The following is a 17,101-nucleotide window of genomic DNA, read 5'->3' as shown; positions in this document are numbered from 1 at the left end:
GCCAAGTCCGCTATAAATACGCGGAATTTGGGCTTGTTTTGATTGAGAGTCGCTTTATTTTTTTTTTATTTGTTTTGAAAGGCAGTGCCGCTTCTTTTTCTCGTGAAACTTGGCAACACTGTTCACAATAGTTAAACTAGACATCTCGTCTGTGGTTTCGCAAACTGAGGCGCATGTAGACCTTAGCAGCGCAGTTAAAAATAGTTTGTCTTATTATCATATTACAGGACTGTGTCCGTGAGCAGGATTGTTCAGTCACCTTTGCTTATTCTAGATTGTTCCAAGTACTTTCTTTATCCCTGTATGAGCTGAAAACTGCAGGTTTCTCTCAAATATCAAAGATATTCTGTCGTCAGCAACTGTCTTCCACACACCGTGGTATATGAGCTCGCTATATCCATTTACATTCTATATAACCATTCATACAAACATGGGTTCATTTCCACAGAAGAAAAAAACAAAAATAAACACGAAAACAATGTGAAATCATGATGCAGGTTTTTATTAAGATGTTCTGCTCATCTTCAAAGACGTCACGATCACAGCAATTAAAAAATGACATTTCTGCAGTAGAAAAGTATTCATTTTCGTTTTTTGTTTTTTTTAAATTATCATAGCATGCGCTTTAAAACCAAACATGTATTTATTAATGAAGAAAGCTTTGTTGCGACCATCCCAATGCTTTGTATGCAAGTAGCCCTTGAAACTATTCGGGAAGGTATGCAGATTAAATAAAAGCGTTCTGGGGGTGTCTGATTTGTGTTGGAAGCATCGTGCTTGTTCATATTTCAACTAATCAAGAAGGATCTTGCATTGGATTCCCCCCCCCCCCCCCCCCCCCTTTGGTGACAACAATAGAATATTTACCAACCTTGACAAAGAAATGCCAAAAAGTGAATTTGTTCTGCAAGAGCAAGTGTATTATCCATCTATAAACATGTAAACGGAGGCTTGGATTCTAGCAGAAATTATACATAACCATCTACATTTATTTTCCCAAAGCAAGTCTTATTAATAAAAAGATTCTGTCAAATAAAATGAAATTCTGAGATACATCAAGCAGTGACCCAAGTCAAGCCCCATGTCAAATCACAGTGTTGTTAAATAAGGGTGATATTCTGTCAGTGCTATCCCACCTAGCACTGTGTGGATTGAACTGAAGAAAACACTTGCTGCAAGTCATAAAAGAGAAAAATCAGAGAACTGCGTAAGGCATGGTTTAGGATATGTGCGTTTTCCAGGAGCAGATGCTAAAATCATGGGACCTAGCATCTCAATTAAACTGATCATGCGCCCTGCCCATGAGCTCGGCACTCGGTTTTAACCTATGAAACGCGTACAATTCAGATTGTAGGAAAGCCTTAGAAGACATGAACTAATCAAAACGTGACATGACAGATCTAGCAATAAGAAATATATTAAAAGCAGGCTTGCACAGTGTCTATATACCACATTTTAAAACAGTAGCAGTGACTGCGTGTGACACAGCCTGGATCCCTTTCAATGCGAGGGTCCTGACAGACTGGTGCTGCTCCCGTGTACTGCAGTGTATGGAAGTGCTGTCGTTCACTGCCAAGCCCAGGTGCTGAGGGAGACTTTCTCTTCCAAGCGCCTCTCCTGGCTCTGTGACTCGACAGATCTGCCTTTTATACACCAACACCACAGCATTAGTACTGGACTTATACAGGACCATGCAAAAGTAAGAGGGAGACAAGAGCAATACAGCAGAGAATTAAACAGCTTGTGTGTAACGATAACAGTTATTATCAGGGCTCTCAAATAAAATGCATGCGTCAGAAATGATTGAAAAGTGATTGAAAACATTAAGGTACAGATGACTTATTTAAAATATATATATATATAATTATATCCACATTCTCCATAAAGCATCTCTGTTTGCAATACACTGCACTACATGAAAATGACAGCAATACATAACTGATGAAGAGAGTTTGGGTGACAGGCTGCTTATTCCAGATCGTAACTCTGATGGTTTTGATGAGGAGCTGCAGTCTATTATCAGGTGGCTTCCGGGAAGCTGTTCCATACGAAGGTCAAAAGGAAGAAGCGGTTTTAAGGGATCCCTCACCCATGTGTCCTCAGTACACCATTCAAAGTGGACAGAATCGCTGCCGCGAGACTTCTCTCTCTTTTGGCACCATTTCATGTTTCAGAACAAGGACAGCGATTTTGATCGTCAAATAATGTTTTAAAAAAAAAAAAAAAAATGAATGCAGATGATTAAAATACCTACACATTTAAAATGAAAGAAACGTTTTGGTTTGTTTGTTTGGATAAACATGTAACTGCCTTCAGATTCGATGGTTGGCTTTCTTAATATACTCTGGTCTTCAGGTGGACATTATATTGCATCCCACTGCAGAATTAACTCATTTTACTGCATAATGTTTTGGCCCTCGCTGTACAGCACTATGAAAATCTGAAGGTGACTACCTCGTTTAGTTTAATTACAGACTGACAATGGAAATAAATCAAACATGTAGGGAATGTATCACACAAGGAAAAAAAAAGTGTGTTTTTTCTCCAGTTTTCTCAGGCTCACTAAACATCCAGCAGGTTCGTTGCAGCATCATGGTCCTTTCATTGGATCATCCAGCGCTTCGAACATTAATATCTGCAACAAAAGAGACGTTTACATGTTGAATTAGATAGATGATCCAGAGCTTCAGAAAATAAAACTCAAGCAAAACGAAACATTCTACATTTCTTCTTAGAGTTTCACCTTATTAACATCTGACATGATCATTCACAATGACAAATGTATATATATATAAACATCCTATTCCCACGCAAGAGCCTGTCTTTCACTTCTCTGCTACCTCGCTGCTCGTGGTCCTTTCTCCATTGAGTTTACCTGTAGTAGTTTGGTTTGAACGGTCCATTCTTATTGAGTCCCAGGTATTTGGCCTGTTCATCTGACAGCTCTGTGAGATGGGCATCAAAGGTGGGCAGGTGCAAGCTGGCAACATACTCGTCTGAAAAGACAAAAGATTTGTAATGACATTTCTTCAACTCAGGGATGGAAACAAGACTCCTGTTGCATAGCGGGTTCACCCATTCCACTAGCTTGTTTAGGCACAGTGTACAGACAACAAGATCAGGTGTGTCTTATTAAACTCAACCCGGAATGGATCAAACCGCTACGCAATGGGAGTCTTATTGCCACCCCTGCAACCACTACTGGAATGTTATCCAGAAGACATTCTATCCCGTAAAGGTGCCCTAATGCTTTTTGACCACAAGAGGGCGCTGCATGCATGCTAATTTGCTCTTACTAGTCAGTATTTGCAAAAAATATTTTTTTTCTTAATGAAAGCAAATGGCACCTTGAAGGGAATTCCGGCTTCTCTTCATCACCATGCTGGTAACAAAGGAAAGTGATAATACGCTGTTGTTCTGTCGTGATACTACAGCACTTGGTACCAGTGGCTAGTGCAGTCCGTGTGTGTACGGTACATAAGGGTTGGGAAGGGCAGTTTACACAGCCCCTGTGTCGTGTTGTACCAGCATGGCTAGCAGAAACAGTGCTCTCTCCCTCGTGTGTTACAGCATCTTGGAGGTCATACTGCTAAATATATCGTAAGCAATACACAACAATCCCAGCTTAAGAGTCCACTAGGCAAGGCAGACCCTCATTATGACTCAACGCAGCCGTATGTGTGTGTGAGAGATGCTGTGTTATGTACATCTGTTCAGAACGTACCCATCTTTTTAGGCAGCAGGTAGACATCCTGTTTGTAACGCCCCTCAGGGGCATTGTAGAGCTCTATCAGGGCAAGAGCCTGTCCAATAGAGAAGAAGGGGCAGAATTAGCATTCCGGGCACAGAAGCATGCAGCTGGATGCCTAGAGCAAACAGCAGCAGACGTTTCTGAGTATAGAGCAACCAGCAATAAAAACACACGTCAGATACAGAGTATGAGTCACCTGTTGCACACAAGGATAAGCTTTGCAACAGAACTAACTAAAGGCATGCTTTGCATGTTGCATTACCATGCATGCATAAGCAGCTCGGGTTACTCAGGTCAGATGTAAGCAAGTTCTTGTCAGTGAAAAGAGTAAAGAAAACAGAGAAACAGAATGAAGCGAGGCAGGAAGGGTGTGGCATGCAGCGCCACGCCCTCACTCACCTGTGTGGTGGCTGTGATGGACAGGACAAAGGTAGGGACTGTGGAGCAGCTGAGGTTCAAGAGACGTCCCTTAATCAACACATACAGTCTGATTATTACAGTGGTAGAGAATCACTAGATAACATGAACTACAAAAATACAACCACAGAAAGTACTGCCAAGTCCCCCCTTTAAATGAGCTTTACTGAGTAAATGCACCGTCAAACAGATTCTCTTCTTTAATGAAGAAAATAAAAGAGAGTTGAGAATGACACACAAAAACCAAAAAAACACTGAACACTCCCACAAAAAAAACATAACAAAACTACCTCTACATCTGTGCACGAGGGTATTTTAAGTCTTGCATAAAATTATTATTATTATTATTATATTTTTGTACCTCCGCCAGCAGGACGACTCTCTTGCCATCTGGCCAGATCACATGATCCACTTGTGACCGCACCCTCTCCCAGGTCAGCTCTGGGGTGCGAAGACTGGCCTTCAATTAAACACAGAGATTCGTCCGTTATTTTTGCAAAAATAAAAACAACACACACAGATCAAAAGCAGCTTCTGCTTTGCCACCCTGTCTTTGCCGTTCCTTACCACATCGATCTCCGTGTTGGAGTGCCCCATGTTACACACGATGCATCCGTTCTTCATGCGATCCAGCTGCTCCCTCGTGACCACGTTTTTGTTTCCTAAGGACGAAGGATCATTCAGGGTTACGTTTTCTTTCTCGCATTCAAGATTAAATAGCCTTTTAACCAAATTCTGTGCAATCATTTGAGATTTATGCCTTAAAAAAAAAAATGAAAAAGGACCTGTACAGGTGATGACAACATCCACTTGACGGATAACTTCGTTCAGTTTTACAACTCGGAACCCGTCCATGCTGCCAAAAAAAAAAACAGGTTCAAAAGAGGAAATACTGGACAGGGAAATGCAGTAATTTCTACAGCTCCTCTGTGGAGTGAAAAAGGAGAGTTTGTTAATGATGGTTTTTCAGTGATGTCTCCGCTGTATGAAATCTCCACAGGGTGCTGGGAAAGTCCTTACCAGGCCTGCAGAGCACAGATGGGGTCGATCTCTGTGATGCACACGATGGAGCCCAGAGCTTTCAAAGCAGCACAGCAACCCTTCCCAACCTGAAACGAGCAGAAAGAGCCAGGCTCACAAATGACTGTCCAGTACCTATTAATAAACAACTATACACCATCCCCACAACATTCCTCTCCCAACTGATTTACAGACCCCCCCTTTATGGAGTGTAGTTTAGCGCTACACCTTTTGCCATATACACCCTCTCATTTAACAAATCTAATGTAAATATCGATTCATCCTTCATTTTCTTCCTGGTAGATGCTGACTTGTTTATCCCATCACTATCAGCAATCCGATCGCTCATCCGAGAGTGGACCATTTAAACCCGGGTTTAGACAGAGCTGTTCAATAATAAAAAATTTTATGAACAGGAGGAGTCAACGGCTTACCTCTCCATATCCGCAAACGACCACCTGCTTTCCACCGAACATCACGTCTGTGGTCCTCTTCAAACTGTCAAAACAAGCAAAGCCTTCTCTCATTACCTGAGATGCACAGACCAGCCTGCACCCATACCATCAGTGCTTATTCCGGTACGTAAAAACCGACGTTCCCTCTTACAGAATTACTCGTACGGAACTCGCATGGTTTAAAAGGAGCTCCCTCCTTCACTTGCTTGCGTGCCGGCTGCGTCAGACAGGGGACAGTAATGCGTTCTGCTCACCCGTCTAGAATGGACTCTCTGCAGCAGTACAGGTTGTCAAACTTCTGCTTGGTGACTGAGTCGTTCACATTCATTGCAGGAACACAAAGCTTGCCAGCTTTGGACAACTGGTAGAGTCTAGAAAAAATAAAATAAAGAGCCTACTATCAGGTGGGTTCAAATACCAAACTGAACCCATTAATAGAAACCACCGGATATCGAACCATACTCTCACCCCAGGGAGGGAAATAACACTCCTATCGCATAGCAGTTTCACTCATTCCAGGTTTTATTATAAGCTTAATTATTATTATTATTATTATTATTATTATTATTATTATTATTATTATTATTATTAGTTTATTTAGCAGACACCTTTATCCAAGGCGACTTACAGAGCCTAGGGTGTGTGAACTATACATCAGCTGCAGAGTCACTTACAATTACATGTAACCCGAAAGATGGAGCACAAGGAGGTGAAGTGACTTGCTCTGGGTCACACAATCAGTGGCTGAGGTGGGATTTGAACCAGTGGCTGAGAGTCAGTGGCTGAGGTGGGATTTGAACCGGGGACCTCCTGGTTACAAGCCCGTTTCTTTTAACCACTGGACCACACAGCCTCCAGCCTCTTGATTAGCCGCAGTGTGTACAGGTAGCAAGCTCAGCTGTGTCTGATTAAACTCAGAGTCAAACCAGGAATGGATCCAACTGCTATGCAATGGGAGTCTTATTTCCAGCACTGCATCGGCGCAAAATGGGGAAAAGAAAGAATCCATTTCCTACCTGTGGACTCCGGTGACACTCTCCTCCACAATCCCTCTGATCTTCTTGAAGACATTGGGGTACTTCTTATAAACCCAGTGAGTCAGATCTCCTCCGTCATCCAGGATCTGCCAATAAGCACCCAGGGGAAGAAGAATCAGCATCAATACCTACAGCTGTTCTGCAGAGCCTTACCCTTGAACTGCGTGCACCCTAAACTCTATCACCATCTGCCACGAGTCACAGGCAGCTAACTATCAAGTACAAGTGCTGTTACTCCCGATGAGAACCTCAGTCTAGCTCACCGCTTTAGCTTCTGCGCTTACAGCTGTGGCCAGACGTGTTGCACCCCACCTGTAGAATAAACTCATTTTGCTTAATAATGCTACGTTAACATATTGAATATCATGGCTTCCGGTAGACTTTTCCAAATGTCGTTTTACATTTTCTCTGATTACATGACGTTAAATAGAAGATCTCAATTCCTTTCGCATGTACGTCTTGTTTTAATCCTATAGTTCTAGGCGATGCAAAGCCTTTGGCCACAGCTGTAGATTGCCCGCACACACGGCGTGGAACTGAGGGAAGTGAAAAGCAGGCTTTGCAACAAGCAGCTCAGTGCTGTACCATGTTGGGCTGCCAGCCCTCCATGTTGACACAGCGATCAATACACCACCAGAAATCATCCTCCGACTCTCCCTTCCAGGCAAACACTGCAACTCCTACACAGAGAGGGATGAACAGGGAGAGCGTTAGTACACTGCAGCAGCCCCCCACACCAGTCTTCATAAAATACTGTCTACTGTCTGCATTGCATCGTGTTACTGCTACTGAGTGAGTGAGAGGTGCTGCGATCATACCCTATCTGGTACAATGCATACATTTGAAATATAAATAGTGTACTTGGATGGATTCTATGAAACTCAACATTAACGAAATAGCTTCAAAGCCCACCGCTCGTGCTGGAAATGACAGATATTGACATGTCTGCAATGATAAAGAGCACTCAGAAGCCAGCTTTCAGATAGAGCCCTCAAAAAAAAAAATTTGCAGGCAGGTTTATACACCTTTTTATTTTTTTAACTCCGGTTGCTATGCGACGACATAAAAATGTTAACAAGAGGAAAAGGATGAAAAAAAAAAAACATCTTTAAAACATTCTATTGAAAAAAAGCTTTCAAAATTGGGCACGGATTGAAATCATCAAAACGTAAGGCTTTTTCAATTACTGAGCCGCTCTGGAAAACTACAGATGCAGTGTATTCAAAAGAGAAGGAGCCCCCTGACACTGGATGCTGGAGACGGTGCAGGCCAGGGTTCGAATGATACTGCTGGTGCTTACCAGCCTCAGACAGAGCGGCCGCCACTTCGTTCTGTGTGGAGTAGATGTTGCACGCAGTCCAGCGGCACTGAGCTCCCAGGGCCACCAAGGTTTCAATCAGAACCTGGGAAGAGAAGGGGAGCGACACACAGGTAATAAATTCGACCTGCTGGAATCAACAGCCCACCTTATATACCGATTCATTCCTCTCCCTTTGATAATGCCAGCCCCGCACTGAACAGCAAGAAAAGAATTCGCTGGAATGCCAAAGTTCAAGCAGCAATCTCGAGTGTTTTTTTTTTTTACAGAAGTACAGACCAAAAGGGCGAGTCAGACAACGCAGGAATGGAAAAGGGCAAACATTTTGGTCAATTCAAGACCGCCCACACTTTTCCACTCTTGCACTTCTGTGTAAAATAATTGACTCCTGCAGTTTTGCATTAACCTGGTGTATTCTTTTTGGCAGTGTTGAGTGTGCTAGCGCAGGGCTGTGGTTTCATTTCGGGTGATCTGCGCACCTGCACTATATGTTGGATGTTATTGTCCAGGGAGCAGCTGCTACTTGACCTGTTCAAATGCTACTGTTAACTCAGTGTCTGTAGCAGGAGCTACAGCCAGAGCAGTCAGCTGCAGATGATGATTTCACACTTTAACCTGACAATGTTCTTCACTCTGTCAAATAGAGGGTGTGCGTCAGCCAACGGTGCAAAACACCAGTGGACTTGGGACAACAGCACAGAGAAATGCTTCCATTTCCACAGAGCGTTATGCATGCACGGAACAGCTTACCAGGTCAAGCAGTGGGACCGAAAACACTGGGAACATTAAAATAAATAAATAAAAGACTCTGTGCTTTTAAATCATTCCCCCCCCCCCCCAGTTGGGACGAGCCTTGATGGACAGAATGGCCTTTTCTCTTTCCCAAACTTCTCATGTTCTTAATTGCAAAGCACTGTGTAACATGTCTCCTTTCACTGTGATGTATTAGTATCCAGTGTTGCTGTACTATATATCATAAGAAAAGCACAGAACTCGCAGTGAACCCTGGATGGCTCAAGTTGTCCTGTATTTAATGACGATAACTATCAGGAATGCATGCATACCGTCTCTACATACACAAAACTGAGTGCGAAATGATTCATTAAAAGCTACGTTACAGCTGGATTGCCGACTCCCTTCTTAAAGCTTTGCTGTTGGCAATTATATGTTTCGATTTCTGTGTGGGCTTGAAATGAAAGCAGTGCAGATCAGGGAATTACAAAACCAGCAGCAGATACAGTACAGAACAGGGCTTACTGAAGCCTGCTTCATTATACAGTGATGAACAGAAGGGCAACGTTCAGTCATCTCACTGATGGAACTGGGATACAAGACATTTTAAAAAGACACGTTTTTAGTAGGACTCGCCTGAGCCTGTTAGCTGTATACTTCGGCTAATCAAACTCTTAGTAAAGCCTGGAATGTGTGAATCTGCTTACCGCAGTCTGGGCGGTGATGTGAGTGCAGCCCACGATCTTGGCTCCAGCCAGTGGCTTCTCTCCCTGCGCTCTCTTTCTGAGGGAAATGAGGGATGACATATCTGCAGGAGACAGAACATTCCCAAATCAACGGATTTCCAGCTGCAATTTTCTAAAGATATTTTTGCAAATCCTTTTTTTCCTTCCCCTTAATTTTTAAATGGAAATGACTGTAAAAAAAACGACCCGCTTGCTAATTGTTCACATACATAATAATAACCTTATAGAAAAAGCACAGAAGAGGCATATTCAGGAGACCTGCACCTACAGCTAGGGTCAAACGTTTTGCATCTCCATGGATTTTAGGATTGAGACATAATTTAAATACATATATACACATGAACATAAATCAAAGAAACTACAAAATGATATCACAAAAGCCTAGCCATAATAGCAGCACAGTATTTCATGTTATTCAGCACGTTTCATTCAAAATGAGTTCATTCTACAGGGTGATGCAAAGCTTTTGGCCAGAGCTGTACTTGCTCAGAACGTCCTTCAAATCCTAATTGATCTTTCACGCCTCCTCCGGGGGAGAAGAAGCGGTGCTTCATTAGAAGAATGAAACTCAAGTCTAATCTGACCTTGTTCTGCAATTTCAATCTCTCTCCGGCCGAACTCTCCCTGCTTGATGTTCTTCACACAGAAGTCGCTGTTGCCTTTGGAGTTAGCCTGAGTCTTGTCTCTGGGCGAAGTCTCGTCATCAGAGCTGTCTGTGTAAGATGCGGCTGAGCACAGAGATCAGGAAAGAGGACAATCAAGAGCAGAAAAGAGACAACAGTGTCTAAATCCTGCCTCTGCGTTGGCGAGCCAGCGATGCTGCGGGACCGACATCACAAGATCTCCAACGAAACGGTCAGTTTACATGCGACACAAGGCACTAAGACTATAGCACTGGCATCTGAAAATGTCATGGGAGGGTGGGATGGCTCATGATGACCTCAGAGGGGTGCAGAACGGCTCCTAACAGGATCAAAGGGGACCCCCTTTACATACCTGAGCCCTGGCTGTCAGTGGAGGACTGCGAGATGGAGCGTGAGAGAGAGCGACGGCCGGTCTTGGTGGGGAAGCGGCTGAACTCCTGTTTGTCATCAGCGAACTGGATCTGCTGCAGAACGAAATGAATTTCAAAATCAGCACGCACGTCCAACTCCAGGTTTCTTGTATACATGCGGGGAGGGTAACAAGACTCCTGTTGCATAGCAGTTATTCCAGGTTTTACGACGAGTCTGATTAGCCACAGTGGATAGGGGACACAAACTCTGGTGTCTTATTAAACCCCTAGTAAAACCAGGAATGGATCTAACTGCTCTGCAACAGGAGTTTTCCCATCCCTGAAATGTATGTGACAATTGATTTACCAGAACTCTGCAGGCAATGCTTCTGCTGCAGCACGATCCTCTAGGTGAGACGGTAAGTCTGACAAACCACGCCAAACACAAATCAAACTGGGTGTCTGCATTTATAACTTAATCATATCAATGCTCAGCCCCAATGAGCCTGCATGGATTACAATGGAGTATTTGCAGACTATGGTGTCTGTAACCTCTGACACTCACAGTAGCACTCTGAGAGGCTCAGAGTTTTCCATTGTGTAACTCATTTACTACGGAGTGGGCAATGTGGCTGCGATAGGCCTTGAGGAATCTAGCCTAGTGCAAGATCTGATAAAGTCATACAGCAGGTCCCTGGCATCCCCTCGCACAGTCATTTCAAAACACTTTATCTCCCACAGAAATAGTTTCCTTTTCCCATTTTCTGCACGCCCATGTCGCTGCATAATCGGACCTCTTGTTCCAAAGTAAGTCAACCACATCTTTTAAATGGGGGAGGAAAGCCGGAACACTTTGACACCTTACGGAACAAATAAACACAGATACACTCTTATCAGTAAGTTATTCAGCAGTTCACTGCTGGGAAGAAAGTTTCGCAAGTTGTTCATACCAGGTGTTACTTTTTAATAGGAACATGTTGAAATGCATTGAGGTTCTTACATATTCATTGGAATACATTACCAAAGGGCTCGTGTTCAGCATTGGAGCAGAGAGCCACACTTTCTCATTTAATCCAGGGTAATTTTAAAGTCACTTTGCAAGAGCAGAGAAAGCCAATACTGTGTCTAGAAACGCATCATTTTACTGTGTTTAATGTTACTTTGAAAACAGACCCCCCCTCTTTAAAGCAATTGCTGCCAGACTAAGAAAAAAACTCTGTGGTGAGAAATGGAAAGTTTATACCGAGAAAGTTATTTTCCACTGTAGCAATTTACTTCAACAGTAAACCCTCCTCTTATCTGACATGTGGTCAATGGTTAAGGTGATTAGAAATCATATCAATCTTGTGCAATACTTTATTTAAGGGAAATGTGCTGTACTCTAAAGGAGATAACATATACTGCATGCGCAGGCTTGCACAAGCTGGTTACAAAGTGACCTTCAAGGTATGTGAAGGGGAAAAGGCTAAAGAATCATCAGGACTTGCCTGTAGTTTCTGCAATTCCTGCCAGTGTTTATCCCCATGCTATTTATCGGGGTTATCGTTACTTCAGTACAGTATTGGTACATTTAACTTTACAAAACATACTAATGATCCAGTCCCTTTACACATAACACAGCAAGTCCTCAGTGCTCTGCAGACACTCTGCTGTGTTCTCAGTGCGCAGAACAAACCCACTCTCTGCCAGCGCTGTCTCCTGCGCTGCACGCTGCACAGTGTGTTCCTGGAATGCCCTTTTCAGAGCTTGTACAGAGAAGAGATATCCCTTTATAAAAATAAAGAACTGGTGCTTGCTAGTTAATATAACCTGATCTCTCTGAATGTTCACAGACCGGGAATGCAGCGGCTGGCATTCCACACACAGTGTTCACAGGAAAAGCTTTTCAGCTGAATCTCACTGAACCCACCTTCCACACGTATTTAAAAGCAATGCCCCAGTTCCTATGTACTCTGTGTGCTGTACAGCTGACAGCAATGCACCCTAAATGAAAAGCCTTCTCTATAAGCCAGTGTGAAGAGGGTCAATGACATCGCCTTCTCAGCGTTTTTATAAAGTGGGGAACACACTGTGGGCCACGCACCAGCTCCGTGGTCCGCTGTTGAAAGCTGGCTGCGACAGTGTGAAGGACGAAGGATGAGCCCCACGCAGCACCCTCTCTATCTGAGAGCTGAAAGCCTTTCCTCCCTGCCGTCATGAAGAACAACAAGCCATCCTGTAACAATCCTACATCCAAACAGAAAACACTTCATTCATGCCATGCTCTCTGTGTCTACTAAAGCTCACTGGTCTTGTATTATAATCCTCACAACACGGCGAGCACAAATATTGAAAAACAAAAGAACCTGCCAACCACTGACACAAGCCTGGATTGCGTTTCAACACAGTTTAAAAGTAATGAAATCTAAAACACAGCTGAAACGAACACAGCTTCTTCACAAACCTACCTTAACGTGTCTCCGAGCCATCTTTCACAAGAACAGAGATCCCAGTCAGTATTGCGAGGGACAGGAAAACTAAGGGAAGGCTAACTCAAGCACACAGAACTAGTGCCATTACCAGTGCTGCACCCCGATCACTCGAGCGAGACTTCACACCCTCCACATCCCTCCCTGCAATCTCCCAACCGAGAGGAAACGGGACTGCAGAACAGGAATAAAGCGGTCACCTGACCGCCCTTCGTCAGGCTGTCTCACAGATTTATTCGTTAGGAACTTCATTCACTGCTCTGCTGCATTACACTGAACTTAGGGCAAACGTTCCCCTGAGTGTTACGGGCTGTCCTGAACTGAAGGTCACAGTCGGAACCAGAATTAAACCCTCTCCATAAGCTTAAAAGCACCATTTCCGGTGCACAGCCCTGGCACTATGTTCTAGGTTTGTTCTGCATCATTAAATCACAGCTGGTATTAGGTAAACAAATTGTGAGGACTTTCCCTCTATTGTTTCAATGTTTATTTCAGAGATAGAAACTCCGCTCAGCAGCTTCACAATAATACCAGTAAAACCGGAACACCTTGCTTTTGAATAATGAAGTCACTAATCTGTTGTGAAGGTATCAGGTCTTTGCAGGTGTTCCCTCAACACTGGTTACACCTGTACATTACCAATGGAGGTTAAAAAGAGACTGACCTCTGACAGCTTAAAGTCAGTGACCATACTTGTATAACATATGCAATGTGAGTGACAGAGTGGCAAACAAGCTTCCCAGGGTGGGCAGAGGGGCGGACTGTTTTTTGGAGAACGTAAACAAACCTGACAGTCAACACAACCTGCGAGTGCGGTTAAAGGCTAATCTGGTTGTAGAAAATGGAAACGGATTATTAAAAAAATAAATAAAGTTCTTAAAGGAGGACTTGAGCAAGCTAGGTGTGTTTATTACCTGCAATATAGTATTTGCATACAGCCATTACATAAGCAAGGCTGGTGTACTTATTAACTTAAATCACAGACTGAAGACACTCCCCTTTGACACTGAACACTTTCCACTAGATCACTTCAAGGTCAACAAACGCAAGACACAGCATTCTTTAAAGTGCCATCTACAGCAGAGGATTACACACTGCATTGAAAATGTAACTAAACCTTTATTTATATCTCAGAATACCTTCCAGTGTACGCTAACAGGCAATCGCTACTTAAGGCACTCCACTGAGATTCTTGTATGCTAAACATCTTATTGTGTCAGCCCAGGTTGTACCAATATTAATAATGCTCCCTTTATGCATGGTCTAATAAGAATCAGAAAGTGTGCTGCCTGTAGTACTCAGGGACCCGGTGACCTGGGTCAGCTACACTAATGCTTCAAGCTAATGTTATTAGAAGCAAGATAAGTGACTACTACCGCCTACAATGCAGCTGCCTTGTAGAGTCAGAGGCCCACGTGTTCAATGCATTGCCTGGTTTGTAAAGATGAAGAGCCGGACAGCAATAGGTGGGTTCAGAGGTCACCAGCAGCTCCCTGCAGCTCACTTTGAGGGGGACACCATTTGGGACTGAACCTGCAAGACAGCTCAAAACCTTGTGCCTCCCAAACACCTAATAGAAATAAAAGCCTTCTAAAACAGGTGCCTGGATCTCTCTTAACAACACACTACTGTTCTGTCCCAGGACCCTTGCCAATTGAACGTACCCAGATCATGCCATTTTAGACAGCGCTAACTCAAAGTGATGCGGATTTGCAAGCTGATCCCTTTGTGCTTTCGCAGACGGACACCCTGTATCTTTCAACAACCACCAATTACAAAAAGCTCTTTGTTTAATAGGATTACTTTAAAAGGGTTCAGATTGCCTTGTGCACTTACTGTAGCTTGTACACCCTTGCAATGTAATACGCACAGTGCTTAAACTGTTAGAATTAATGCAAGTAATGTGAACCACTCTGAATGTGTACTCTACGAGGAGATAACGCTGAACAGAATTTAAGATTCCCGTTATTATTAAGCTTACTTTTGGCCATGTATAAAACATGCCTTCACAGTATATTCTCAGATCAATGTTCTCAGATTTTTTTTTTTTTGTTTGTTTGGTTTGGCACTCTGTTATTAAATAGTAATTCACAATCACAATGGCAGGGAAATATGTGTGAATTGAAACGGAAGGGCGTGTGGCAACTCATAACCCAGTTCTATAGAGAATGACTGAAAAAAAAAAAAAAACCCCACTGCCTACAATATACTCCCATTATAAATGTCCTTGAGAGAATGAGGTCATATTCGTGTGTGAGTGTGGGTGTGTGTGTGGGTGCTGTGATGAGGGTTCACTCACTATCTCATGTCCTATGAATTTGTTTTAGTTATCAATATGGCAATATGACTCTATCCCTCTGCTTAACTAAGTTTAAACAAGGCTGAAAACAATGATCGTGTTACATTTTATTATTATTATTATTTATTTCTAAGCAGGCGCCCTTATCCAGGGCGACTTACAATTGTTACAAGATATCACATTATTTTTACATACAATTACCCATTTATACAGTTGGGTTTTTACTGGAGCAATCTAGATAAAGTACCTTGCTCAAGGGTACAGCAGCAGTGTCACCCACCAGGGATTGAACCCACGACCCTCCGGTCAAGAGTCCAGAGCCCTAACCACTACTCCACACTGCTGCCCCACATGCTACATTTCTATTAGAGCTGCCAAGCCATTCTGTGACACTGATCCAGGAGCGCTGGGCAGCTCTAACAAAGCTCAGCCCTCAAGTCATGAGTCTGCGCTGTCACAGCAATGATTCACACTTTTATTAGCATGCTGATAATATTCACTGCAAGCAGTACAGGCATTATCACTTGTGACTGATTGTGCGCTGACACTACCACAATTCCAGTTGCAAGTGCTCCTCAGATTTTAACCCTCATTACCGATTCTCTATACCTGTGGATTCACAATACAAACGTGGAGGGAGGTCAAACCGACCGGGACAGTTTCTCCTCAGCGCTCCACAGCGAACCCTGCTGGCCGGGCGCCCAGTGAGCGCAGAGCGGACACCTGCAGGACTGGCCTTTGTCCGGCAGAGGTCGGTAGCTCGCTGAGTGATATCCGCTGTCGAGTTCCATAATCCCAAACATACATTGACGCTAATTTCGATATTATAAGCATGGTTTCGCATGAGCACGTCCGCTGCGCCCCCAAGAGGCACACACAAAGTGACGTAAAACGCATCGATCCCTGGCCACTGACCCCTGTGCAAAAAAATCTAACTAAGACAAGCACCCTGTTAAAAGTAATACCACACCATTACTGTCACTGTTGTCCTGCCTGTACCCCGAGATTTCTAAAAGCAGAGCAGCGGAACATCACGGCATACTGCAGGGAGGTAGACGATAAGGAGCGATTACACAACCAGCGCACGACTCTTTACTACGACAGCACTTCCCTGCCACAGCAAACGCAGCACCGCATTGCACTCACCTTTTTCACGGGCTTGTGACCGGCGACGGGGGTGAAAGCGGCCGGGACGCCGGCGATGTCCCCGATGCCCATTTCGCTGTTTTTGGTCACGGTCATTGCCGAGTATTTTTCGGCCACATTCTCGCTTTCTTTTACATCTTTGCTGGCCTGTTTCAGCTCCAACTTGCCGTCTCCCTGACTATCCGACATGGCGTATCACGGTTACTGCAATTATAGATGTATATATTTTTAATGCAGTGCTTTGCAAATTTAAAAAAGCAGTGTTGAATAAATAGACTGATAACTATACTGTATATCTGATCTGTACTGGGCTCCCTGTCTCGCTTTGATTATATTAGCGGTAGTATTAACCGTATCAGGATTCCCAGTGCAGCTCCCTTCCTCCCTCAACTCGACACTGCCAACCAGTTTCAGCGGTTTGTTTTGACTGTCGGCGGGGAGGGAGGGACGGAGGGAGGGTCCAGTCCTTCTCCAGGGTCACAGCGAAGGTTATGAAACCGCGTCCACGCTTCGCCATGTTGGCTCCTGGTGCAGTATCGCTGACAGTGAAGAGCTGCGTCCACAGGGGAGCCACAATGGCGTCCACTGCATTAGCATGGGACCGGGGGGCTACGTCACACGCACAGTGACGTCAGCGAAACCTTGCATCTGCAATGCTGTGGGGTTAGATTGCACAGATCCCTAGCAAAATAATTCACTTGCAGACTCGTTAATTCCC

General features: G+C 43.9%; 1 protein-coding gene across 2 annotated transcripts; it reads right to left on the bottom strand.

The window, feature by feature from the left end:
* Positions 1-481: 481 nt before the first annotated feature.
* On the bottom strand, positions 482-16,817 carry LOC117966033 (S-adenosylhomocysteine hydrolase-like protein 1). Of its 2 annotated transcripts, XM_034911364.2 has the most exons (17): positions 16,384-16,816; positions 10,473-10,584; positions 10,061-10,204; positions 9,438-9,538; positions 7,981-8,083; positions 7,266-7,360; positions 6,660-6,766; positions 5,898-6,014; positions 5,623-5,686; positions 5,189-5,277; positions 4,954-5,024; positions 4,736-4,830; positions 4,530-4,628; positions 4,151-4,219; positions 3,725-3,803; positions 2,876-2,996; positions 482-2,635 (listed from the first exon to the last, which is right to left on the bottom strand). In XM_034911364.2, exons 1-17 carry the CDS (start codon positions 16,570-16,572, stop codon positions 2,629-2,631), a joined length of 1,662 nt encoding a protein of 553 aa, XP_034767255.1. In that variant the 5' UTR covers positions 16,573-16,816; the 3' UTR covers positions 482-2,628. The 2 variants fall into 2 exon arrangements, with proteins under 2 accessions (XP_034767255.1, XP_034767256.1); XM_034911365.2 differs by lacking the exon at positions 482-2,635 and having other exon boundaries at positions 2,872-2,996; positions 16,384-16,817.
* Positions 16,818-17,101: the final 284 nt, after the last annotated feature.

This window comes from Acipenser ruthenus, chromosome 29 (genome assembly GCF_902713425.1).
Source record: "Acipenser ruthenus chromosome 29, fAciRut3.2 maternal haplotype, whole genome shotgun sequence".
NCBI classification, from domain to species: domain Eukaryota; kingdom Metazoa; phylum Chordata; class Actinopteri; order Acipenseriformes; family Acipenseridae; genus Acipenser; species Acipenser ruthenus.
The sequence above is the reverse complement of the archived record's forward strand: the minus strand, read 5'-3'. Positions and strand labels throughout refer to the sequence as shown.

Coding starts and splice junctions, on each gene's coding strand:
- LOC117966033 (XM_034911364.2), bottom strand. CDS start 16,572: ATGTCGGATAGTCAGGGAGACGGCAAGTTGGAGCTGAAACAGGCCAGC. Junction 7,361..7,980: donor GGCCGCTCTGTCTGAGGCTG/GTAAGCACCAGC, acceptor CTCTCTGTGTAG/GAGTTGCAGTGTTTGCCTGG. Junction 4,629..4,735: donor CCAACACGGAGATCGATGTG/GTAAGGAACGGC, acceptor GTTTAATTGAAG/GCCAGTCTTCGCACCCCAGA.